General features: G+C 39.5%; 1 protein-coding gene across 1 annotated transcript in view; it reads left to right on the top strand.

Annotated features, from left to right (window-relative positions):
- Positions 1–25,932, top strand: part of myo1d (myosin 1D) — a 121,503-nt gene that overhangs the window by 10,450 nt on the left and 85,121 nt on the right. The window contains exons 2-11 of the mRNA XM_086304301.1: positions 8,842–9,050; positions 9,652–9,745; positions 13,188–13,353; positions 13,682–13,735; positions 14,945–15,040; positions 15,812–15,928; positions 16,876–17,079; positions 17,437–17,582; positions 17,705–17,819; positions 17,981–18,151. Coding sequence (XP_086160427.1) covers positions 8,842–9,050; positions 9,652–9,745; positions 13,188–13,353; positions 13,682–13,735; positions 14,945–15,040; positions 15,812–15,928; positions 16,876–17,079; positions 17,437–17,582; positions 17,705–17,819; positions 17,981–18,151 — 1,372 coding nt within the window. The remainder of the gene's footprint in view (positions 1–8,841; positions 9,051–9,651; positions 9,746–13,187; positions 13,354–13,681; positions 13,736–14,944; positions 15,041–15,811; positions 15,929–16,875; positions 17,080–17,436; positions 17,583–17,704; positions 17,820–17,980; positions 18,152–25,932) is intronic.

The following is a 25,932-nucleotide window of genomic DNA, read 5'->3' as shown; positions in this document are numbered from 1 at the left end:
ACATCATTAGAGGACAAAAAGCGTGACAGTGTTCATACCAGACCCATTCATTGTAAGATGACATAAGATTTAGTCAGTCTTTTGTTTACGTTGCTGATGTAACTGTTAAAGGATGTTGCCTAGTTTCTTGTATTTATTTTAGACAGTGAAAAATTCCAGATTTTTTGATCCCGGGGGATAAAGAAAGTGAAAAGTCCTTTATAAAAGCCTATTGTTGGAGGAAACTGTGCCAGTAGCTTGGAACCATTTGATGTGGGCCTGTGGGAGGGTGGATGGGTTATGTGTTGACGGGCTGTGTCTCCTAAAGATAGTGCTAAACAGCAGCTCCCAGACTAAGCAGGCTTTACAAAGCAGCGGAAAATCCCCTAATGCACAGCCCAGATGTCTGATGGCTGCAGACCGTGAAGAAAACTTCTGTGGCACAGTACATAAAAGAATGGAGCAGAGGAGAGCAAAGTGGAGTAGAGCAGCACTTTGAACACATTTCTGGTGGGTAGCAGAATAAAAAAGGCACTGATATTTGCCAGACAAACTTCGATTATTATAGTTGGTCTGTATTGGGCACTGTGAAACAATGGCTGTCCTTGAGAGCTGGACAGTTATACATGAGATCACATTCAGTGTTTCAACAGATTTAGACTTTATTTCTTGTGTGGGATGGATGGAGGGGGGGGGGGGGGGGGTTCTAATTGAATTAATAAATACTTCTGTTTATAATTTTGTCTTCTGCAAATATTTCATTTGCCAAGTACTTTGACACAAATAACTGAGCAGCTGCTCTCTAATAGGTTTGTCATCCTCCGGATGAACTCCTGCATCCTGCAAATGTTGGCAGTAGTCTTCATTTTGCTTTGCAGCCTCATAACAGCACACGACCAGCTCTCCACCTGCTGCAAGGTTCTGGTTAAAATGATGTTAAAGCTTGCAAAAGATCTCTAAAGCAGAGCAGTAGATACCATCACCAGCTGCAGTCTAGCACATTGACCACTGATCAAGATCTTCCGTGAACGAGATCAAATGGTATTTTAGCTTTTTGGTGGTGATGGATCTTGTAAAACAAGAGTGAGGAAAATTTACTATTAGTAAATCAATTTAGGATGTTGCTGTTTAAAGAAAGAGTTTATTTGCTGTGTTTGACCAGCGAAAGGGAGTGGAGGAATAGGTGGATCAAATCAGCCATGTAAGGAAAGCCCAAAAAGTTGATTCTGTTCATCTGGACATAGCGTTGTGAGTGAAAGAAACATTTCATTGAAAACCTACGTCCAGATGAACAGAATCAACTTTTTGAGCTTTCCTTACGTGGCTGATTTGAGCATGCATCAAGATATTACTAAAAGAGACTCATATCTTACATCTTCAGAAGACTTTTATTCCGTGACCCACACATAGATGTACAGTGCTATTTTATGTTATTAAAACAAGTTTAAAATCCTTGCATAAGAAAACCTGGAACCATTAAAAGTTTGGCTCATTTGGCATATTTGCTGGAAAAAGATATGCAGTTGTTTAGTACAAAAATGAATACTAATTGTTTCAGGCCTACACTTATGGGGAGAAGCAGAAAAGCTAAAATAAGCAGCATGGTTTTTGTTATGGCTTTTTAAGAGAAGATAAGGTCTTCCCTTACCCAGCATTAAAGCAGGCTGCTGTGACTCTAAACACGAGCAGTGATGGTAATGAACACTGAGTTTAAAAGTGGAACAGACACAGATTATCTCCCTGCCCTTCATAATTCCTACGGTGACCCTGAAGTTCACACTCACAATGATGACAACACAGAGTATCTCGGCTCAACCTGATGTGGGCCACAGATTGCACCATCAGATGTAGGGCACAGTTCAGACACCCACTTCTTCATTGCAAGTGTGCTTAAGCCTCACTGGTCTAATTTTTAACATGAATTCCTCGCCTGCTTTATTTGAACTTTAGGAGTTAAAATGCTGATCCTGCAACAAGTCTCTGTATGAGTGCTAAGCAGAGACAGAAAATCATATAAAATGTTATAACGGCATCACTGTGAGCTGCTTCAGGGTGATTTGTTGAAGAAGGCTTTTTTCCTCTCGTTATTTGAGTCACATTTACCTCCGAATTCTTTCCTGAGTTTATTCCTTTTCTGGGAAGATGGGGTGTGCTTCTTGGTGAGAAAATGTTATAATTTGCTTGTACTCCTCCCCAAGTTAACCATAAAAAAGACCCACCCAAACAAGATTGGAGACAGCGGTTGTGCTCAGCTTTGCTCTGTAATTCACATCTGAGGGAAACTTGTCATATGTGTATATGTGCAGTAGGGTTGTAGACATGTGTGGCAAAAGTTTGTTCTGGTATTTAGAGGGGAGACAGAGTACCATGTTAGAGTGAAAAAACATTGGTCTCTGTCTGTTTAAGGGTAAATATGTGTGTTGATCTGCTCATGTCTCATTGAGACAAGGTGGAATCTAGAAGAAGCAGACAGATGCCTGTAGGCAGACTCAACCTCATCGTGTAGTAGGGCTGTTCGATATAACGATATACATCGGATGACGATATAAAAACGTCTATCGTTTCATTTTACGCTATCGTTTGTTTCGTGGTGTCGCAAAATAAACTGTTTACGGCAATATTGTTTTCATCATTTTGATAGTCACTGTAGTGGCTATATTAATTTCTTAAAGTTCTCTCTTTCTCTTATATTTAATATAACCACACTACAGACGGACAAGCGCCTGTTTTTATGCGTTGTCGTTAGCAACAACGACGGTAACACCTTCGCGTGTCCGCTTGTTTATGTTCCACATAAACCTTTCACAATAAAGCTCAAGATCCTGTTGAGGCTTTTCAAAATAAACGGAATTACGTGAAAGAGCAGATTATTTATGGATGAGAAGTAAAAAAGAGCCGCCAGGTGCTAAAAAATAGACCTTAGACTCAAACGTTAGAACAGGCTTTTCCCCGCAGCACGCCGAGTAATAAATACTCACAAAGAAAATGGCGGCTGTTACAACTTATGTCTAAAAATGTATCGTTTCATGCATCGGTTAAAACACTCGACTCCAGCTACATGACGCCCAGCTGGAAACACTTCACGCAAGACGAGCTGCCCGAGATTCTCAGAATTTACAGAAAATGTTACATTTTTGTGATTTATATCGTTATCGGACGATAGAATTCTTATATCGGGATATGAGATTTTGGTCATATCGCACAGCCCTATCATGTAGTGAAACATTGTGATGGTTACACTCCGATACCGTCAAGTCGAGGTTTAGGAGCGGATTATAAGAAAGCCCAGTCTTGATCACATGACTAACAGCTTTTGGTTCATACTCACATTCACATCCATGGTCAATTTAGGTGACCAGTGCATTGTTGTTGTTTTTTAACCCTGTGAAGTTAAAATGAATTCATATTTATGCTTACCAGTCTGCCGAACTGGAGCATTTCAGCCAGCAGAAACTGCGATGAGATGCCCACTCCTATATGATAACTGCAGTTGTCCAATCTGAACCTAGTAAAAGCATGAGGGACGTTTTGTCTTCTGTCTTTAAATATGAGATTGAAAAATGGTTCTAAAAACCAAGATCAGATGGATTATTGTTTAAATTTCAGTGTGATATATCGGGGGGTCATCAGTATAAAATTGATTAACAATATTATGTTAAAAATAAAATCAAGAAGCAGTATATAGAGTGAAATCATAATTTTTCTCAAAATTGAAATTTTAAATGTATTCTTCCATTCGACTTAGCCTTCAACCCTGTCTGTGTTTTTGGTTAGGACTGGTGTTGACGTGTCTGCAGATGGGTGTGCATTGCTAGTGGCTTGTGATCACATTGAAATAATACATGTCACCGTGATTATTTTAGCAACATTAATCATTAAATGATAATTTAGTTGAAAGTCAGGCCATGGAGTAGTCATCAGCAAAGATCATCTTCCTACTCCCTTTTTCTCTTCAGCTCTTCTCCATCTCCTGCTTCTCTTTTTTTCCCTGTCTGATTCTCCCATTTCCTGGCAGCCCTTAGGAGAGACCTCTTTGGAAGGAGATCACACGACTGCAGGTCAGACCAGTTTAGCCACACTTCCTTTCACAGCTGGGCAGACAGAAAGTTGGATGATGGGAGGAAGTGAGAGAGGATGTAAAGAGAGTCGCATTATTACACCTGCAGATTTATGTACTGCCCAATGTCTCACTTTAATCCCTTATTTAATTTTTTATCTGATTTTAAAACAGACAGATAACCTGACCAAACTGAAATCTGATTCAGCTTCAGTGCTCCTATAAATAACATTTCTGGGAGGCTATTATGGCCTCCCAGCTATTAAGGTTCTCTAATCTTTTTCCTGTGTGTCATTTAAATCCTTCTAAATCAGAGTGGAACAGATGGATCAGCCAGCCCTTTATCTCAGCTAACATGCTCCAACTGATTGAGTTTCGCTTCTTCTCTCCTCTCCTCTCCTCTTCTGATATTTATAAACCTAGGTGGGGAAAACGGGTTTCTTCTGGGCTTTTTGCTGAATAAACTCACCCTCTGTGTCAGTCCTGACTATACAACTTCACAGTGAATCATGAGCATGTTGAATGATTAGATTACTCTTTGTTTGTGTAGTGTGTAATGTTTTACTATTGGAAGGGAAATTGAAACCCACAATGCCATTGGCACTGGCATTGTGGTGGACACAGTTATAATATTTATATGCGTTTCCCTGCGGTGTTTGCTCAAAGAAAGGTTCTGCCGATGCCTCGATTCACTTTTGCTTTGCAGTAGTGACAAAAATATCTTGACATAAATTGATATTTACTTCAAAATGCAAAATGTGATGTTACTTGCACTGACCAGCGTATAAGCATTCATAAATATGAATCTAAAGATCAACTTTCTATGACTCAGGAATAGTTCAGTTTCTTTGTAGTGGGGTTTTAATGCAGTTCTGATCTACAATAAGTGTGCATACCAGTAGGCCACGCCCCTAAGCACACAGCAGCAGGTGAAAGAAACCAAAGCCATGTACTGCTGTGGACAGTAACCACCTGAAAGACATTAATATTGGTTTATATGTATATGCTTTATTTATGGTTTCACCACTTTACCTGTTCTTTCTGACAAGGAAGCAAACTCCAGAGTTCACTAACAGTAATTTTACCTTACAAAACACAGGAGTCCTTTGTTTACTGAGGCAGCAGTTGGTAACCAACTGTAAACTTAAAAATCACTGTTTTTGCCAGCAGAGTCTGGTGGCTTTAAAGAGAGATTTCATTATTAGCATCATGGCCCACATTGTTGTTTTCTCAAAGTTAATCAGCGTTGTTGTCTGCTGTCAGTCATGTAGTTTTAACATCAAAATATAACTTCAAGCTTTAAGTCATTCACATGTGTTATTACTGCACAGTGTCTCCCTCCTTGCTGTTGCACAGTGACTGATGGTGAAATGAGTGTCGAGCTGCACAAAATAACAGTTTACTGAAGGAACACTTGATGTATTGCAACATTAAATTATATTGATATAAATAATGTATGATTCTGCACGCACTGACCTATTTTTAGCTACCCAGCTTTACCTGCTACTTCACGTGTAATTAGGTCATCTCATGTGGTTTATTGCTGCTATGTTATTGTACCAATGATATGCTGACATGTGTCAGCCAGACTTAGGACTCATTTAGCAGAACGTTTAAAGCTTCTTATCCTATATTTTAAAAAAACTTATCATGAGGGTTTAGCAACTTTTTTTTTATCATCGTGTTTTTTTCAAACATTGTTAATCACGGCTTAAATCAATAACTTCATGTTTGTTTGATCTTTGATCCTTTTGCCTGCATGTATCGCTGCAGAGGGTTGTGTAAAATCTTCCATATGTATTAGACTGGATCGATTATGTGAAGGTCATAATTCATGCCAAGTCTGCATGAATTAAAACATTTATTAACACATTTCCTGGAAATATAATCAGTATAGTAATTTAAGACTAAGTACACTTAATACTATACTTAATACTGAGGTCAGTTTTTGAAAAAACAAGCACATGAAATACACAAAACTGTGTAATTTTATTAGTTTATATCTAAATGAGGACTTTAGACAATGAGGTAAAACAATGAACAGCGTCCTCCAGAAATTAATTTAATGTAGAACAAGAAACTTCAGTTGTGTAGTTGGACATTTAGAGCTTGCTGTAAAAGCGACTCAGTGACCATAGACCTTGATAGTACCCAATTTAACAGAAGGAATAAATATGTTAATATCCTACTACAAAACCACGGTTGGGTTCGATACCTAATCTTTCTACCACCCACCCATATACTGTGAATATATCTTGCTAACCAAGGTGATAACACTCCACCTTCTGGTTCAAATGAGGTCACTTCTTGCTCCAAACAAAACAGGATATCAGAAAGCAATGGGTGGTGTCACTGTGGCTTCTTCTTTTGTTATACAGGCTGTTTTGGAAAAAACAAGCACAGTTCAGTCTGTCTGTAGATATATTCCCATATTCCCATCTCACTCTTTCCACACATACACACTGTGTTTTTCTCCACCCAATTAGTCCCCAGCAGACACTTCACCAGCATAATGTCTAATACACTATAAAAATACCTGCACATTTGTCATTATGGTGGTAGACCCTGTCACCTCCCATCTCGTAAAGTATTGTCCACCAGAAACTATTGCACATGTGAGTTAAGTGGGCAGCTCGCTGTGTCGACCCATGCGGTAGGAGATGGAGGCCCCGTCTCAGACAAAGACCTCCAATTGATGTCTAAACAATGGTGCTGGCACACAGCAGCCTCCTGCTTGTGGAGGGCACAATAGGTCTTTTACTGTAGCACCAGGGGAGGAGTTGCTAGCAAGTTAGCTTAGCTGCTTAGAGACATTGTTGTGAACCTGAACATTCAACCTCCATGTGCTTGGAGGTTTAACTGGTGGTTTTAATATTTGCTCTGGTCTTCAAATGTCAGAATTTCTTTTATATATTTAGTGTAACTGAAAAGTAACACGATGATGGGCCATGTTGGCTGAGAATAAGCACATTATATTATGCATGCACAGCAAAAATTAGTATTGAATATATTGAGTCACAAAGAATACCTTCGGTTTTCTGTGGTTTTTTTGTGTTTTTGTTTTTATCTAACCTTGTTCTGGTTGATCCTCTTTCAGGACACGTGTGTGTGGTATGTCATTGCCACCTATGACACTGTGTCAGTCAATCTAAACACAGGAATGAGCTAATCTGAGTGTGTGCCTTGCTGTTTTACATTCTTAGAATTTTCTGTTCTCTTGTTTCCTGTTTTCTTAGTACTTGTGCTTCTTTGGGTCTAGAGATATGACCATAAACCAGTATTTAGTTTCTATTTCCATGGGACACTGCAACTGATGAAAGATAAATCTAATCTGATGGAAACTTTTCCTTTTTTTTTTTAATAGAGCCAATTTCCTGCACTGGAAGGTTGGTTTACGATCATCTTGAATCCAAATGTCACACAGAGGCCATTTTAGGGCGCATAAAATAGATTAACAGGGCTGAGGCTTATCTCCTTTTAAATATGCTGATAAACAAAATGAGAGTCTTGGACACCCATCAGCAATTTGGGATGATGCTCAAAGACTTTTATATTGACAAATGTGTTCATGTGCAGCAATATCGAAGTGTTGAGGACTACTTAACCTCTCTCATCGTCTGACTCAGCAGTCATAATATGCTTTTAGGGTTGTTTGCAAATGCAGCAGCAGAGGTTTGGCAGCTGTGGAGAAAGAGACCATTCTTCTGTGGAGAGAAACTGGCATCCTAGTCCATTTTGGAGAGGAAGGAAGTCAGGCAGGCGGCCTCAGGGAGAGGGAAAAGCCAGGAGAGGGAGAGAAAGATTGTGTGGGTGAAAGAAAAGGGCACAGAAAGTTAGAGCGCGGGAAAGGTAGCCAGAGGTAGAGCAACTTTAACATGAACTATTATATGTTTGGCAGCTATTTTGCTTGTTTTTTTTAAACTGAAGAAGAAAAAACCTAATTTACTCCTGTGGCTGGATATGCTCCAATCTGGTCAGATTGGTCAGCGGTTCATCCCAAAGGGGTGGGATGTGGATTAGGGAAAACATCAGACCTGTTGGGTGCTTCCACAGAAATCTGGGGATGTCTCTTTAGAAAACTTAGAAAAACATACTATATACAAAGACTTCCCCAAAATACACTGGAATATCTGTTAATAGTGCTTTGCTGGTTCACAATGATTTAACCCAACCCTTCTCCATAAGCCATCAGTTATTATTTAAACAGCTTCCTTATTGATATTAACCTTCATAACAACAGATACATTCAAAACAGCGTCTAACACAGAGCACGCTAATAACATCTGCAGCATGATATTGTAACATGCAAATAAAGCAAGATGGGAAACCTTAAGCTGGTGTCACAGTTTGTTCATATTTCATAAATGCCTTTCTGCTATTGTAATTGGTGAAAATGTAATCTGTAGAGGTCTAAAATGTGGTGTGACTGATTTGTAAAAGGGCGATGTTGACAAGTGTTGCAATTGTGTCAGCATTGTGATTCTGCAGTGTTGTAATTATAATGCTTTTTGTGGTTTCTGGTGTCTGATATTAGACTATACAGAACTCTAGAGTAATACAGTAAATGAGCTGTATAAAAAATATAATAAGAATTATATCTTCTAAATACATGGAAACTATGCATTTTGAATAGTAAAGGCATTGCATTGTAGTTTTGTTTTGTTTTTTTAAACATATGTTTCCAAAAAAAGTTTTGTTAATCTTTATTATTTCAATGAAAATCATTGAAATCATTGCCAGGCTATCAGTCTAATCTTGTTGGTTGTGATTATCAATAAAAAAATCATTTTTTTTATATTCTTCAGGTTTGAGAAGGGGAGGATCTACACCTACATCGGCGAGGTGGTGGTGTCTGTCAACCCTTACCGTGCCATGAACATATACGGCCGGGACGTCATAGAACAGTACAAGGGCCGTGAGCTCTACGAGAGGCCGCCACACCTGTTTGCCATTGCTGATGCTGCTTACAAAGCCATGAAGAGGAGGAACAAAGACACTTGCATTGTCATCTCAGGTATCACGAGAAGCCCCCCTGCACAGACCAGACAAAAGACACCTTTACATCTACAAAGCATTTGTTGAAACTCTTTTTGTGCTGTTGACTTCACACATTGTCTTCTGATGACTCAGATGTTTTGTCTTCTCAATTCAGCTGAAAATGATGATAGGCACTTCACTGTGACTTAGTCCAAAACAAGTGTTTCATGTGGTCACAAGCTGGGTGAGTGCAGAGAGGATGAAGCACCACTTAGTGGTCAGAGAGGGAAATAAGACCCTCAGATCCTGAGATCACGCCATGAGTGCATTCTGTCATGTGGTTCGGGCAAATATTATTTGTAAAATAAAAAAATAATTAATGTGGAATTAAATAGTTTTGTGCATAACATGAATATAAAACAAAAACTGCAGCTCAGGATTTGTTTATGGGTCTCACCAGCATGGACGTCTCAACTCGTGTCTGTTTAAAATATTCAGCATTTTAAACCACTTGCATTTTGTTGGTTAAATTTGCAGAGCATGCAACACACCACAAAATTATAGATGCCAACATGATTTATGGTTATTTAAAAAAAAAAACCCGCTATTAAACTGTTTTGTTTTGTTTTTTGTTTCAGGGGAAAGTGGAGCAGGAAAAACTGAAGCCAGCAAGTATATAATGCAATACATTGCTGCTATTACCAATCCTAATCAGAGGGCTGAAGTTGAAAGGTGAGCAGCTCTTATGGACACTGTCAGCACATAAACACATGGTGAATATTACCAGAAAGGAAGTTGTTTTCTTGTGAGTTCCAGTTGTTATGCATCACCACTTCTGTGGGCAGAAAGCTTATCACATAATCAGTGTTATGGTTATTGAACAAAAACAACCAGGCGCGTATGTTTTAATAGAAGGTGTAAACGGTCTCACAACACATTTCTGAGTAAACAGGATTTAACTCTTCATTCTTTGTGTCAGTCCCAGTGCAATGATGACTACTCGCAGGTCTTATCACAGGTTTTGTTGCTAAAAATAAGTCAGTCTTTAATTTTAGAAGTAAATCAGCAAGTGGTCAGAGGCTTTTAGATCATAGTGGGATATAGTTACAGCTCAGCTAAGCTTAGTCAAAGCCACTGATAAGTGAATAGGTGTGAGCTGTTACTGTGCAAAAAGAAGTCGTTGCATCACATTACAGTCGGATTTTATTTCAGTCTCTTAAAATCATCAAGATAATAAGAAAGTAGAGCAGCTTTGATGCAAAGTCCACGAAATGTAGGTCAAGGGAAAAAGCTGGAAAAGCCTTGACGGTCAACCATTTAGGTGGTGAATACAAAGTGCTGACAAATGCGGAGACACTAAAACTTTATGCACGAATAAACATTTTGAAATCCATAAAATTCTTTGCTCACAGAGCAAAGTTTAGAATTGTGCTTTCTATTTATCGCTGAGGTTACAGCAGCTGGTGGTTTACTTCATTACATTTCAGTACAGGATGGTATAATTAGCCAATGCTTTAAAACCCTTGAGTATAGAAGAGTATAGTATTTGATTATATAAAGGATATTTAGAAAATAACAAATTGTAGATGGGTAGAAGGAGTTTGACTGCGTACTCACATACTAATGATATTCTAAAGGAAATGTATGTGGACAGGATGTGCTTCGTATGTATACAGTCTTTATCAAAAAGGCACTAAAGTAAGTTACTGTGTACACATAGTGTTTAAAGTTGTTGGCTGTGTTTATGTATGTCCCATATAAATTACCTGTTTATCTCTCGATCCACATACTAGACCGTATGAGTCACTGTTTTTAAATTGGCTGAACTTGGCGGCTGTTTGCCCTCTTTTTAAGTTGACTTCTTTCTAACTGGCTATCCCTCGCAAACAGGTGCTTTGACAGCAGGTGGGCGGGACTTTTTTTTTCTCACAGCTGAAGCTTTTAGCTTGAAATGACCATATGTGTCATATCTCCTTTCACTTCCATACAGATTCAAGCACAGACTTAATATTTCAACAGTAAAACGTAAAACAATCCTATTGGTGTATCCATCACAAGATTCACCAACAAAAAACCTTATTTATGTATTATTTATAGAACTGTACTCAGGGGTTACAGTGGGCCTGAACGATCCAGAGTGGGATTTTTGATTGATATGTTTACTCAGAGAAGAAGGCGGCAGGTTATAGATTGCTCAGTGACATTTGATAAACTGGAAATTTCAAGCTTATATGTCATGTCCTCAGTTATTTTAGGGCTTGTTAATATCAGATCTGTGCACGATACGCTTTTGATGTCATGCGTTTTGTTTTTCATATTGTGAAACATCCTGTAAGTGAAATTAAAGTATACTAACTTTATTTTTTATTTAAAGGTTGTATGAAAATACTCAGCAGTAGGGATGGGTATCGTTTAGGTTTTATCCGATACCGGTGCCAAATCGGTACTTTTGAAACGGTGCCGGTGCTCAAACGGTGCTCAAACCGGTGCTTAAAGAATGGAGAACACAAAATTGGTCCAAAAACCTCTCATGTTTAGCTGTTTTTTGTAAAAATATAACAATGTTAGCCTTTTCTGCAGCTATGGGGCATATATGGTATCACTCTTGGCTGGAAGCAGTGCTTAAACAATGGAAAAAACACAAACTTTGTCCTAAACCTCTCATGTTTAACTGTTTCCCACTTTTTCTTTGGTCATTTTAGCCTTTTTAGCCAGGGTGAAGGGAGTATCTGCCATCAAACAAGAGGACAGCATGTAGCTATGATGATGTTTGCTAGTTCACCTTACATGCATTAATGTAATAACGTGGTTAGCCTACTCAACGTAAATTAGCTACTCACGCAGAAAAGAACGGCTGCTGCCACCATCATCCGTCATCATTTCTGCTACACTGGCAGGGCTAGGGGCCAGGACTCTCCTCTTCGTGTTTTTGGGGGATGTTGCATAACAGGCAACCCACCCGCAGTAGATGTGCTCGGTGTGAGGTTTCGCAGCAAGCTATCAAATACGGCGCATTTCTGGGCTTTTAAAAAAAAACGCTACGCGTCGCCAGGTGTTTCATCGGATTTGAGGTGTTACCTCCTTTGACAGTATCACAGTATCAGCTTAAAGCACTTGTTGCAGGCTGCTGAGTTTGCATATTTTTGCTATGAAGTACAGCCAAACTTTTGACCGCTTCGCCTTGGACATTTTTAATCTGTAGCTCTGCTCTAACAGAACGTACGTACCTGGCCCCGCCTACGATCCTCGGAAACGTAAAATGATTGGCTAGAATCTAAAGTGTATCACAGCTCAGGAAAAAAAAAGCACCGAAATAAAGCACCGAAATGTGCGCTGCTTTTCGGTCTGGTTACTACCGTTTATGTCAGAACCGGTGCCATCATGGCACCGGACACCGGTACCCATCCCTACTCAGCAGTTAAATATAGGTTAGTCCAGGTTAAGCAGGTTTAAGCAGGTTAATTTGCATTACTGTGGTGAATGGATGATGTTGCACTGGTGCAGAGTGGCTGTGATGTTCATGGTCAGTGTTAGATTAGATAAAGGGTAGCAGACATAAATTTGAATTTAAAATGATGAAGCTGATTAGAGTTGCTCACAGAATTGTGTCTGTATTTTCAGCTTTATAGTGTCTAAGGGATTCTTTCCCCCCATGGTGCACCACTAGGATTCCCCTGCCTATCAAATCCCACTTTAACCTCACTTTTCTCTTTAGTCACCTATCCATCATGCAGACCGGTGCCTTTAAAAAATTTTTCCTTTGTTTTTCTCTGCTTGCATCCTGCACAAGCTTCAGGCTGTGTGGATTTATAAGAATGAGAATTTAGGTTGAAACAAACTGTGTATTCTCTCCCATTAATATTATTTTATTAGTATATTAGTATAACATGAGATTCAGATGGCTTGAAAATGCCCTCAAAGAGCTACTTTTTACTTCAAGTACATTTCAGAGCCTGTACTTTTACACTTTTAGTTTGAGTAAAAAGTGTTTTTTGACACAACTATCTGAGCTTCTGCTTAAGTGGAGAATGTCTGTACTTATATTACCTCTGACATATACACACACAAACATCAGCTGTTGAAATAATGGCTACATAACCATGGTAACTAATATACATACTAGGTCCTCTATAATCAGCCACTTAACTTCTAATATCATGATGCCGTCCCACAGAGTAAAGAACATGTTGCTGAAATCAAACTGCGTGTTGGAGGCCTTCGGCAATGCCAAAACCAACCGTAATGACAACTCCAGCCGCTTTGGCAAATACATGGACATTAATTTTGACTTCAAGGGGGATCCCATCGGAGGCCATATTAACAACTACCTGCTGGAGAAGGTATGCATTGCATTTGGTAAAGACTTTGTTTGATTAGTGCATGACGATTCTAAAATATTTTAAGTACATGTGCAAAAGTTTTCAGCATTAAAATGAAGGTGCCTGGAGTTTGTTACAGTAGTTGCCGAGCACATTGTTCCAAGCGGTCTCTGTCTGTTCTTTCTGTTTGTGTAATTCCAGAGTGACTGCCTGACATCCTAACCCTACCATATTATTTTTATATGTTTATAAAGCAAAATCATGCAGTGATAGTTACAGATTTTGTTTTTTCTTGGTTGACAAGGCTTCGAGCATTATGTGACACACGTTTTGTTCATTTTCCAAACAGTCCAGGGTAATTTTCCAGCAGGAAGGCGAGAGGAGCTTTCATTCGTTCTACCAGGTAAATATGTGCGCACCTGTGTTTATTTGCATGTAATCATTAAGGTTGTTTGTTAAAGGTTCCCTGTGCATGCACATATGGATTCACATGAATGCAAATGCAGCGGTGTCTCATTAATTCAGTGATCAACAGTGAGCAGTAGTGCAACAATAAACACTACTGAGTGCAATCAAAGTAAACTGCAACCTAGTAAACACTGATGAAAACAGTCTGTAAATATGTTAGCTGGACCTTGAAGACAGACAACACATTTTGGCAGGGAAATCTGGATGAAAACACAATTTTAGTTTATTTTTAGAAAAGCTCCACAGGGTCCCCTTTTTAATATGCAAAATACAGACTCAGCAGCAGGATTCAAAAGACCTTTTGTTTCCAAATGTGGGAGGATAGTGAGTTGAGGTTGTTTGATGTTGAATTTATTTGTTTATTTATTAGGAACCCCCATTGGCTGTAACACAGAGCACAGCTACTCTTCCTGGATTCCATTTTAAAAATATACATGAACATGTTTCAAAACAACACTAATATTCCGCTAATATCAAAGAGCATAGAAACAATAGTGGCAATCTGTGTTGGTAAAGAAATCCAGGTAAAGAAATTCCGGAAATTAAATAGTTGCAGTACTCATTGAGATAAACTCCACAACCGTTGCCGTAGAAACTTGTCAAATGAAACTCTTTCTTTGTTTGATGTTTGGCAACCTGTTTCAGATACTCAAACACTTTTCTTATCACAAAACAAATGTGGCCTAGATTTCATGATACCTTTGTGTATATATAACAAAAGCTGTGCCTTTAAGTTATCGGTAAGTCCAGATAATTGTTTATGCATCTCGTGCAAATTGGTAGGAGCAGTGCAGAACTAGTCCGGCTGCCCTGTTCTGCACTCTAGGTTGTTTTATATGTTTTTGTTTGTTTGTTTATTGCTTGCTGAGCATGAGGAGCATACTAATAGGTCTGCTATTTGAACCAGAAAAGCAAACATTTTTAGTTAAGGGTATCATTTAGACAATTTCCTGAACTTGGGAAAAATTCCACGGAGTAAACATCTTTTCTTTTTCTTTTTACTTTTCCTAAATGGCTTAACTTAAGATTGGCATGCTAATGGCTCAGGCTGCAGCATATTTCTGTTCTATATGATTAACACGTGCAAAGTTTCAGTCAACAGCATTAAAAACAACAAAGTATTTTCTTTGTTATCCTTCACTAGCTACTCAGAGGAGCTCCAGATTCCCTTTTACGCTCGCTTCACATCCAGAAGGACCCAAAAGCATACAATTTCATCAAAGTTGGAGGCCAGCTTAAGGTAATCTAGGCAATTTATATACATTGCAATTCACATATGAACTTTGTTGTGGTTTTGTTTTTAAAAAATTAAACTATTAAGATGTGTTTATAGAACTGGCAAAGCATGAAAACCCCTAAAAGAATGTCAGCGTGACAGTAAGTTTGTTTGCACTGGGATAAATACAATCAAGCACACGATTTGCAGATGTGTCTGTCCTGACCACAGTTTATAGGCTTTTTTGAAACAAACCACGTAACTCCCATATTTGGAGCACAAGTGGAAAAAAGAATTTCATTGATTAACAATTCAAAGTCACGGTGCATTAAATTCACTGTGGTCTCTTGAGATATGTTTTAATTCAGACTTCTGCTGTGTGTTGCCGTCTTTGCCTGAGCTTAATGAGTAGGAACAAAACCACTTGACAGCAACAAATTGCCTGACGTCATGGAACAAAACACCACCACACAGCCGAGGTGGCGGTTTGTACACAGTTCGCCTCAGCGACTCCTGTTTTTATAGGAAAGCATCTCAGCTAAGAGCTGGTTTGTTATTTAATTAACACGTGATATCCTGACTCGATTGATTAGAAGAGAAAGGAGAAAGCACAAAGACTAAACAGAAAAACATTGTAAACTGTAACATTGTATACTAACATCTGTATTTGTTCCATTGAACCATTAAGGGGGATAAATGTTGAAAAGATGTTACTCAGGCTTTGCTGATTGTTTCCTGTTTCCTTCCAGTTATTTGTTTTGATCCGCTTTCAGTGTCTCTCCTTCTTCTCTCCAGTCTTGCATCAACGATGGTGCTGATTTCAAAGCTGTAGCTGATGCCATGAAAGTGATCGGTTTCACAGGGGATGAGATTCAGACTGTTTACAAGATCCTGGCAACCATCCTGCATCTGGTAATGCCCAGTAATACGACAACTCTGCTTATTTCTTTTGCCAGCTGTGTCCCAGTGTATGTCTGTGAAGGTTCTCAGTCATCCAGGTCATGGAAACTTCTCTTAGAACTGAAGAAGCTTCTTGGATGAGAGGTGAAGCATCTTCAAGAAACTTAAAGAAGTCCACTCACTTTAATTTCCAAGCTCCTTAGATGTCCCAGAGTACAAACTCTTATTACTTTTATTATTACTTGGGATAAATCAGAAGAATTATTAAATGTCCAGCCCCAATACTAAAGCGACGCACCTAATATTGGCCTCTGGGGTTGGTAGGAGGTTGCCTGGGTCCTGCGGATCTTGCAGGTGCTCCATCAGATTGGGATCTGTGGAGTTTTGGAGGATGGGTCAAGACTTAGGACCTTTATGGTGTTCCTAAATAAAATCTCTAGTGTAGTGGGGTGCATTGTACTGCTGTGGGAGGCCAGTCCAGTCAGGGAGAGGTTCCTTAAGGCTAGATCAGTGTTCAAGTGGGTGGTATGTGAGTTAGACGTGAATACACGGAGCCAAGAATTCCCCTGAAGATTGATAAGGAACGAGACGATGAGTTATTCAGTGCACCTGACAGTGGTTTTGTTGATGTGGCTGATTTGTGTGGGGTGAATGAGAATTTTTATTTATTTTTGTTACTGTATATAGTGTTTGTCGCATAATCAGATCATATTTACACTTTTAAAATGTTGTTTATGCTTTGTTTTATGATTTTTATGTCTGTTTATTCAAAGCAAATTCCTGAAAATTATTTCAGTTTAGTGGTCGTTAAAAGACGAGCACCACAACGTTATTAAAGTTTAGTTGAGTTAAGCAGAATATGTTCCTCATTTAAGTTAAATTTCTCACGTAGCGTAGACGTTTTACTTTAGTATTTCATGCCATAAATACTAAGCCATTGTCTTTGTTCTATATTTTAGGGAAATTTGACATTTGGAGTGGACGGTGATGTGACCCTGATAGAGAACACAAAGCTGGTGTCTGTGATCAGGGAGCTGCTGTCCACCAAGGAGGAAAACGTGGAGAAGGCGTTGCTTTATCGCACGGTAGCCACGGGACGGGATGTCATTGAAAAACAGCACACAACACAAGAGGCCAACTACGGGCGGGACGCGCTAGCCAAGGTTATTGCTGTGAATACTCGATATGTTCACGGTGGCCTGTGGGCCAGCACCTGTAGGGCTGTGATATTTTGCTCAGTGCTTGGTGATATTTCTACTGCTGTTCACACTGATTCACACTTGCATGAGTCACAGTGTTATGACTCGAGACAGAGGCTGGAGACTGTGGAGGATGTAATGTTTGTGGGCAATTGCAGGACCAGCACTGTGGGTTGTGACTCATATATTTTGACATTTAACTTCTCTAACTGTTAATTGCACACTGGGTGATCTTGTGCCCATGAGCAAGGCACTTGCTCACCAGCAAGCTGCCAAGGAGTCCAAAACAAACAATTCACGCTGCGATTTTGTCGTCCACAGGCCATGTATGAGCGCTTGTTCTGCTGGATTGTGAGTCGCATCAATGACATCATTGAGGTGAGGAACTATGACGCCAAAATCCACGGGAAAAACACTGTCATCGGGGTTCTGGACATCTATGGATTTGAGATTTTCCAGAACAACAGGTCTGTATAAGAAAGAATAATTAAATAAAATATTTTTAAAAAAGGAGAATTTCCAATACATTTGTCTTTGTATCTTGTTGTAAAACACATTGCATTTAATGTTACTATTCTTTATGCTGCAGCTTTGAACAGTTCTGCATCAACTACTGTAATGAAAAGCTGCAGCAGCTCTTCATCCAGCTGGTGCTAAAGCAGGAACAGGATGAGTATCAGAGGGAAGGCATCCCCTGGAAACACGTAAGAAGAAAATACTCTAACTTTTCAGTGATCATTAACATGTTTTATCAAGTAGTTTTCATTTAAGATCCTTTCGTACATCATCATATGGTATTTAATTTGCCTGCTTGTATATTTTCGTTTCATCATGGTTACTTTTACTCCTTTGTTTCCTTTATTAGATTGATTACTTCAATAACCAGATCATTGTTGACCTGGTGGAACAGCAGCATAAGGGCATCTTTGCTGTGCTGGATGAAGCCTGTATGAATGTGGGCAAAGTCACTGATGAGGTTTTTCTGCAAGGACTCAATACGAAGCTGGCTAAGCATGCCCACTACACCAGCCGCAAGGTAGGGAAAATGAAGTGCGCGCTGTGCTGTCTCTATCTTCTTCTTTTTTTGAACTCAGCAGCTTCTCCTTTAAATGGGTCAGAAGTCTGATTGCTGTCTGGCTTTCAGTAACCCAAATATGTTTTAGACTGTGATTTCAGCAACTTTCTGACATTTTATGGACAAATATTAAACAAAATAGCACATTAATCAATCTAAAAACACATGATGGCTGTAATTTTCATCTCAATCCAGAGCAATATGTACAGGGAATATTTCTGCAGCACAGTTTAATCAAATATTTTTTTCATAATTTCCTGCTATCCCTTAGATCCAAAACTACACGCTTTTCAGCAAACTTTGATGTAAAAAATCAAGGCTGTTTGCTTCTAATGAGGCATTGTGTGGCTATAGTAACCTGAGAATAGCAGAGGGCAGATTACACTGTGCAGTAGCGATTAGTGCTTGGGGAAAGAGACTGAACATGATCCCGTTAGCTTTAATAATCAGCCAGGCTTACAGTGTAATTCACTCTAATGGTCTGTGCAGACCATTAGACTAAACATAAGCCAATTTAATTTGCAAACATCCTTTGCTTTCTCCGGGAGATCAGATGGCTTACAATGAGGTTAAGGTGACTTGCCGTCATAGATCTGGTTTGCGTGTATGTAGCTTTTTCTAGTGCTGTTTAACATGTAAAAGGTTGTCTGGAGCAGCTGATGATTAGTGTTCAAATCCAGGTGGTGTTTTTATTTTTAGGGCTGCAGTTTTCTGTGTGGACACAAGGGGGCATCAGCTGTCAGTGAAAGAGCTTCTTGGAGTCTGACTCAACACTTTGCACAAGTGATGTCACTGGCAGCCAATGAGAGTTTGTGGAGCTGGTGCTTTGCTGTGTTGGTATAAGTAGTGGAGAATGCGTATTTACAAATGCATGAGGGGAGCCATGCAGAGAAAAAGAGAGGAAGAAAAGGAGAGAGGAGGGAGAGGGTGATAGAGTGAAAATAAATGATGACAGGTGGTAGGTAAACATCTCTGTATATTTCTGGGCAGCATACTGTGGATCAAAATACTTAAAGCAACAGGCTACAAAGTAAGTCACTGTGTCAAAACTGTTGAAAGGCTGCATAGTCCCATGTGATGTGAAGAAAGAATAGTGAACGGTAGGCAGTGAACCCTGCAGTTGCTGTTATAGTTCAAAGTGAATGAAGTGCACTGTGACATAGAAACTGTGAATAAAGCCAGGATGAGTCAAGATCAGGTAAAGATTGTACTGTGGGGTGTATTCCTCTTACCCTCTTATCATCTTGGAGTCAGTATTCCCCTCGCCATCACTCTTCTGCTACACTCCGACCTCCTCCTGCTGCTGGTAGCAGACTTCTGACTTTGAAAGGCATGTGAAGTGGTGGGTTTGAATGTAAAGTGATCCAGCTGCTACTTCCTGGAACCAATATTGGCATGAATAAATATTATCCAGAGACTTTCCTCCTGCAGTGTCTGGACTACTGTACAATGTGGAGGCTGTTAATGTTGCCAGGCAGTATTGCCATAATGAGTGAATTGTAGGGGCCTTTAGTCGATCTCTGGGGCATTTTGGGGGGAATAAACGGTGCGTATTACCATTTAGATTAACATCTTTTCAAAAGTTAATTTGTCCAGACCCCACAAGAGATGAGCTTTCCAAGTAACATTGAATGCAGAGAAGATGATCTTTGAATGATCTGAAACAAAAAAAACAGCAGTTAAATTAAATGTTCTGCTTATTGCAAGAGCATGAAAGTGGATGAACTGAAGTGTAGCGAGTGTCTTCTCCTTTTTACCTCTTAGCTGTAAAAGGCTGATGGGGTGTTGTGGCAGAGAAGTTCAAATCTCACTCACCTTGACCTCAAGATCAGAGGTCATGTTTTTTGGAAATCTTGTGAATGCAATAACTTGAAAACAAAACAATGTGGTATTTTCAAATTGATACCATAGCTATATGTACTGGGAGGCTGAGAGGTAACACCAGCAGCCGCCAGTATTTTTAACATATATAAGTAAAAACACTGCTGTTATATGCACCCCTTCACAATATAATAGTAAGCAGCACCCTCAAGTGTATTTCTATAGCTTTTAACCTGTCCTCAGTTAAAGTTTGATGTACCCTATAGAAAAACAGCAAAAGAACAACAATAATGACATGGAAACAAGTGTAAAAGTGCTTTTTGTTTATAACATATTTAAAGCTTCAAGTCTGTCTGATCCAGTCTGTTGTCATACTGTATATATTTTTAGTTTTTTTGCCTGGGGGCTCGCAGTGCTTTCCCCAGTACTGAATGAAACAGCAGCAAAGAGACAGACAGGACATCTCACTGCATTCAGTCTTATTTGCTTTTTGTGACAGCCAGGTAAAGTTTTTGACCCAAAAGAAGGAGAAAGCTACATGCATGATATGTGCAGAATGTAGCTTTTTTTTTTTTTTTAATCGGTTATTCCTCACTTTTTAGAATTGTTCACAAATTATGTACGTCTTGCAGACCTGTGGTCTTATTGAGTCTATGTTTTATGTCAATGTAGTACTGAAACTAAAATGGGAGACTTGGAAAAGGAAAACATGCACATCAAGAGAAAATGCCACTTTGCCATATGAAGGATGAAAAACGCAGATCATCATTCTGGTGTTGGCCTGATGTGTCCTGTTCTGAATGTCTGCAAAGGTTCTCAGTCATCCAGGTCATCGTAGTCTAAGGAGCTTGGACGCTCCAGATGCTTTTCTTTCCAAGCTCCTTAGACTCAAGTTCTGAATGTTTTTCTCTGTTATTTGTTTATTTATGCAGTGCAGACATCAAAGTAATGTTGCATGAACCTGATCTTTACACAAGAATTTTATAACTGTTACACTGAATGTTTGTCCTATTTGGCCGCTCTATGGATTATTTAAATAACGTAGACTGTGTTAGAGTCTAGGGTTGCCACCGTCATCATGCCTAGGCATCTTTATTTATATTGCACTGTTAGTGTTAAATTATTTTTTTTATAACTATACATATATTCTACAGGGAGTGCAGAATTATTAGGCAAGTTGTATTTTTGAGGAATAATTTTATTATTGAACAACAACCATGTTCTCAATGAACCCAAAAAACTCATTAATATCAAAGCTGAATGTTTTTAGAAGTAGTTTATAGTTTGTTTTTAGTTTCAGCTATTTTAGGGGGATATCTGTGTGTGCAGGTGACTATTACTGTGCATAATTATTAGGCAACTTAACAAAAAACAAATATATACCCATTTCAATTATTTATTTTTACCAGTGAAACCAATATAACATCTCCACATTCACAAATATACATTTCTGACATTCAAAAACAAAACAAAAACAAATCAGCGACCAATATAGCCACCTTTCTTTGCAAGGACACTCAAAAGCCTGCCATCCATGGATTCTGTCAGTGTTTTGATCTGTTCACCATCAACATTGCGTGCAGCAGCAACCACAGCCTCCCAGACACTGTTCAGAGAGGTGTACTGTTTTCCCTCCTTGTAAATCTCACATTTGATGATGGACCACAGGTTCTCAATGGGGTTCAGATCAGGTGAACAAGGAGGCCATGTCATTAGTTTTTCTTCTTTTATACCCTTTCTTGCCAGCCACGCTGTGGAGTACTTGGACGCGTGTGATGGAGCATTGTCCTGCATGAAAATCACGTTTTTCTTGAAGGATGCAGACTTCTTCCTGTACCACTGCTTGAAGAAGGTGTCTTCCAGAAACTGGCAGTAGGACTGGGAGTTGAGCTTGACTCCATCCTCAACCCGAAAAGGCCCCACAAGCTCATCTTTGATGATACCAGCCCAAACCAGTGCTCCACCTCCACCTTGCTGGCGTCTGAGTCGGACTGGAGCTCTCTGCCCTTTACCAATCCAGCCACGGGCCCATCCATCTGGCCCATCAAGACTCACTTTCATTTCATCAGTCCATAAAACCTTAGAAAAACCAGTCTTGAGATATTTCTTGCCCCAGTCTTGACGTTTCAGCTTGTGTGTCTTGTTCAGTGGTGGTCATCTTTCAGCCTTTCTTACCTTGGCCATGTCTCTGAGTATTGCACCTTGTGCTTTTGGGCACTCCAGTGATGTTGCAGCTCTGAAATATGGCCAAACTGGTGGCAAGTGGCATCTTGGCAGCTGCACGCTTGACTTTTCTCAGTTCATGGGCAGTTATTTGGCGCCTTGGTTTTTCCACACACTTCTTGCGACCCTGTTGACTATTTTGATTGAAACGCTTGATTGTTCGATGATCACGCTTCAGAAGCTTTGCAATTTTGAGACGGCTGCATCCCTCTGCAAGATATCTCACTATTTTTGACTTTTCTGAGCCTGTCAAGTCCTTCTTTTGACCCATTTTGCCAAAGGAAAGGACGTTGCCTAATAATTATGCACACCTGATATAGGGTGTTGATGTCATTAGACCACACCCCTTCTCATTACAGAGACGCACATCACCTAATATGCTTAATTGGTAGTAGGCTTTCGAGCCTATACAGCTTGGAGTAAGACAACATGCATGAAGAGGATGATGTGGACAAAATACTCATTTGCCTAATAATTCTGCACTCCCTGTATATATGGAAGTGTTTTTTGGTGTTTGAGGAATGTAAAATGGATTTATGGCTTTGTATAGATATGCTTTTTTGTTTTGTTTATTAGCCAAAGCTTTATCTTATGTTTAGAACGCACTCTACTTGCCTCAATAGATATGTTTTAGATAAAAACAAATAGAGATAGATGTTATTTACCATGCCAAATCATTTTAGAGTTCCTCTTTAAAATGATGACACTCAGTGAGCTTGAAGTGACGTTTTAATTGAAGTGGAGGCTTCATGTCTAGTTTGGTACTGACTGATGTTGGAGCTGGTGGGTGGCTGGATACACACACTTAAACCTAAAGTGTTAAATACCTGTATTATTGAAAAAACGCTGACAAATTTGCTCACAGTCTTTGGTCACGTGTTGTCTTGGCAGTTAAGGAGCTGTGATATGCAAACTGCTGTATATTTTACTCCACACATGGAGTGTCACATGACAAGCCCACAGTTGTTTTTCTGGAAACTCTTATAAAGTAAAAAAAACCAAAAAACTAACCCATGAGAATTTTGTTAGTATGTCTGTGTTATCCGTCAGGTATGGAATGGATTTGGAATTTCTTGGTCATAAAAAATGAAACATTTTAGAAGTTAAATAGTGTTGTCATTGCTGACACAGGGTCACTGAAAAAAACAGAGCCAGCAAGAGAGAAACTGTATATTACTGTGACCTCAAAACAGATGCCCTAACCTACATTCATATGCAAATTAGTTTTTGGGAAAGTTTTAAAATGTTCAAGGTTTTGAGCATTCAAGGAGAACACGAGCTCTGCAGCCTTGAAAGACTAACAGAAGCACTCTCACCTCATAGCTCAGAGCTCCTCAAGTTGGCAGGATGAAAGTGTGAAGATGTAGGGAGACCGAAAGAAGAGGAAAGGGAAAGTGAGGTGCAATGTGAGAGACTGGGAGTTGTTATGTGAGGGGAAGTGAGATGTGCACATTCCGCGAGAGAAATGAAAGGGGTGAAGCACAGTTTTATGAAAACAAGAGCTAGGTATTATTGTATTCTTTCCCTCTCCCATCAAAATAGATTCCATGAGCACATAGATGTTTCCAACAAAGTAATAACACTAGATAACCTACCCATCGATAAAAGACAAGGAAAATCAGACATCTGAGTAACAAAAGAACCAGATAATTATCGAAATGGCTTAAAGGTTGTGCAAAAGAGAGAGAACATTGCTTTCAACCAAGCTGCAGCTTCCAGAGTTGAAAAATGAAACCAGCACCAAGACTGCAGTTCCTTTAATGATATTCAATATAATCATCTGATATGTAATGTGACAGGCAGTACAGCCTGTTGCTAGCCTTAGCCAATCGTTTAGGGTGGAGCCCTAAATAATCTAAATATGGTAGCTCTAAATGAACCAAAGGTCCAGACGGTGATGGCCAGTGTGCTGCAGTCAAGGCTTCAAAGTCAGAATTCACAAATCAATGAACATCACCTCTAAGTATGTCTGTGATCTTTATAGTTATTTGGCGGCTTGAGGAAAAACTCAAGAATAATATTTGCGAGTAGTTACCGGATGTGTAAAAATAAGCGATTGTGTTTGCCTCTATTCAAAATGAAGATGTCATCTGTTGCTTTATAAAGAAAAGCCAGGTCCAAGGTCAACTGAGCAACTCTGTTTTCCATGCGAAGGATATGAATGTATTTGTGTGTTATATAACTGCAACACCACAAGGGATTTGAACTTATTTAAACTGCAGTTAAAGTGTGGGCTTTCAGCTTTAATTCAAGGCCATGTTCAAAAGTAAGTAAACCTACATACAGTAATTTTGAGTTTAAGCTTATTTGTATGACTTTAAACGCTGAAGCTTTGCTATCAATGAACCCACAGACATCAGCAGATGCTGGATTTCATTTAACTGAGATATGTTGTCAGGCATTGCTTAGTGCTGCTTGTGTGTGGTTGTTTGGGCATTAAGTGTTGTCTTCAGTAGGTGAAAGGCATGCTCAACTGGGCTGAGGTCAGAAGAGTGAGCCATTTGAGAACCATTTAGTTGGCTTTAGCAGCTCTACGCTCTCTTTTCTGCTCTGTTTTTGATACGATTATGAAAGCTCACACCTATCAATTTAGCATTTCTCAGTATAGACAGTATAGATATTTATTTTGGGCCATGTCATCAATAAACACCAGTGATGCAGCTTCATTTCCAACTATACATACCTGCATTATGCATAAAGATGCTCAGAGATGGGCAGTAACGCGTTACTTGTAAACGCGTTACTGTAATCTGATTACTTTTTTAAAGTAACGAGTAAAGTAAGGGATTACTATCGCAAAAACGGTAATTCGATTACCGTTACTTTCCCGTAAGCACGCTGCGTTACTGCGTTACTAAAACCGTGATTTTTTTTGTTTGTTTTTTGTTTTTTGCGGGAGTGTCTCATGACAATGACGTAAGCGAGTGCGACGTTTGTGACAACAGCTGTGTGCAGATCAACAATGGATAATACAGTGGGGCAAAAAAGTATTTAGTCAGCCACCGATTGTGCAAGTTCCCCCACCTAAAATGATGACAGAGGTCAGTAATTTGCACCAGAGGTACACTTCAACTGTGAGAGACAGAATGTGAAAAAAAAATCCATGAATCCACATGGTAGGATTTGTAAAGAATTTATTCGTAAATCAGGGTGGAAAATAAGTATTTGGTCACCTCAAACAAGGAAAATCTCTGGCTCTCACAGACCTGTAACGTCTTCTGTAAGACGCTTTTCTGTCCCCCACTCGTTACCTGTATGAATGGCACCTGTTTGAACTCATCATCTGTATAAAAGACACCTGTCCACAGCCTCAAACAGTCAGACTCCAAACTCCGCCATGGCCAAGACCAAAGAGCTTTCGAAGGACACCAGGAAAAGTATTGTAGACCTGCACCAGACTGGGAAGAGTGAATCTACAATAGGCAAGCAGCTTGGTGTGAAAAAATCAACTGTGGGAGCAATCATCAGAAAATGGAAGACATACAAGACCACTGATAATCTCCCTCGATCTGGGGCTCCACGCAAGATCTCATCCCTTGGGGTCAAAATGATCATGAGAACGGTGAGCAAAGATCCCAGAACCACACGGGGGGACCTGGTGAATGACCTGCAGAGAGCTGGGACCAAAGTAACAAAGGTCACCATCAGTAACACACTACAACGGCAGGGAATCAAATCCCGCAGTGCCAGACGTGTTC

This window comes from Aulonocara sp. 'chitande type north' Nkhata Bay, linkage group LG8 (genome assembly GCF_057382095.1).
Source record: "Aulonocara sp. 'chitande type north' Nkhata Bay isolate Kocher_YH1m ecotype deep benthic linkage group LG8, A_spYH_male_GT1.1, whole genome shotgun sequence".
Classification (NCBI taxonomy): Eukaryota; Metazoa; Chordata; class Actinopteri; order Cichliformes; family Cichlidae; genus Aulonocara; species Aulonocara sp. 'chitande type north' Nkhata Bay.
Note: the sequence above shows the minus strand (reverse complement) of the source record. Positions and strands in the feature narration are given on the sequence as shown.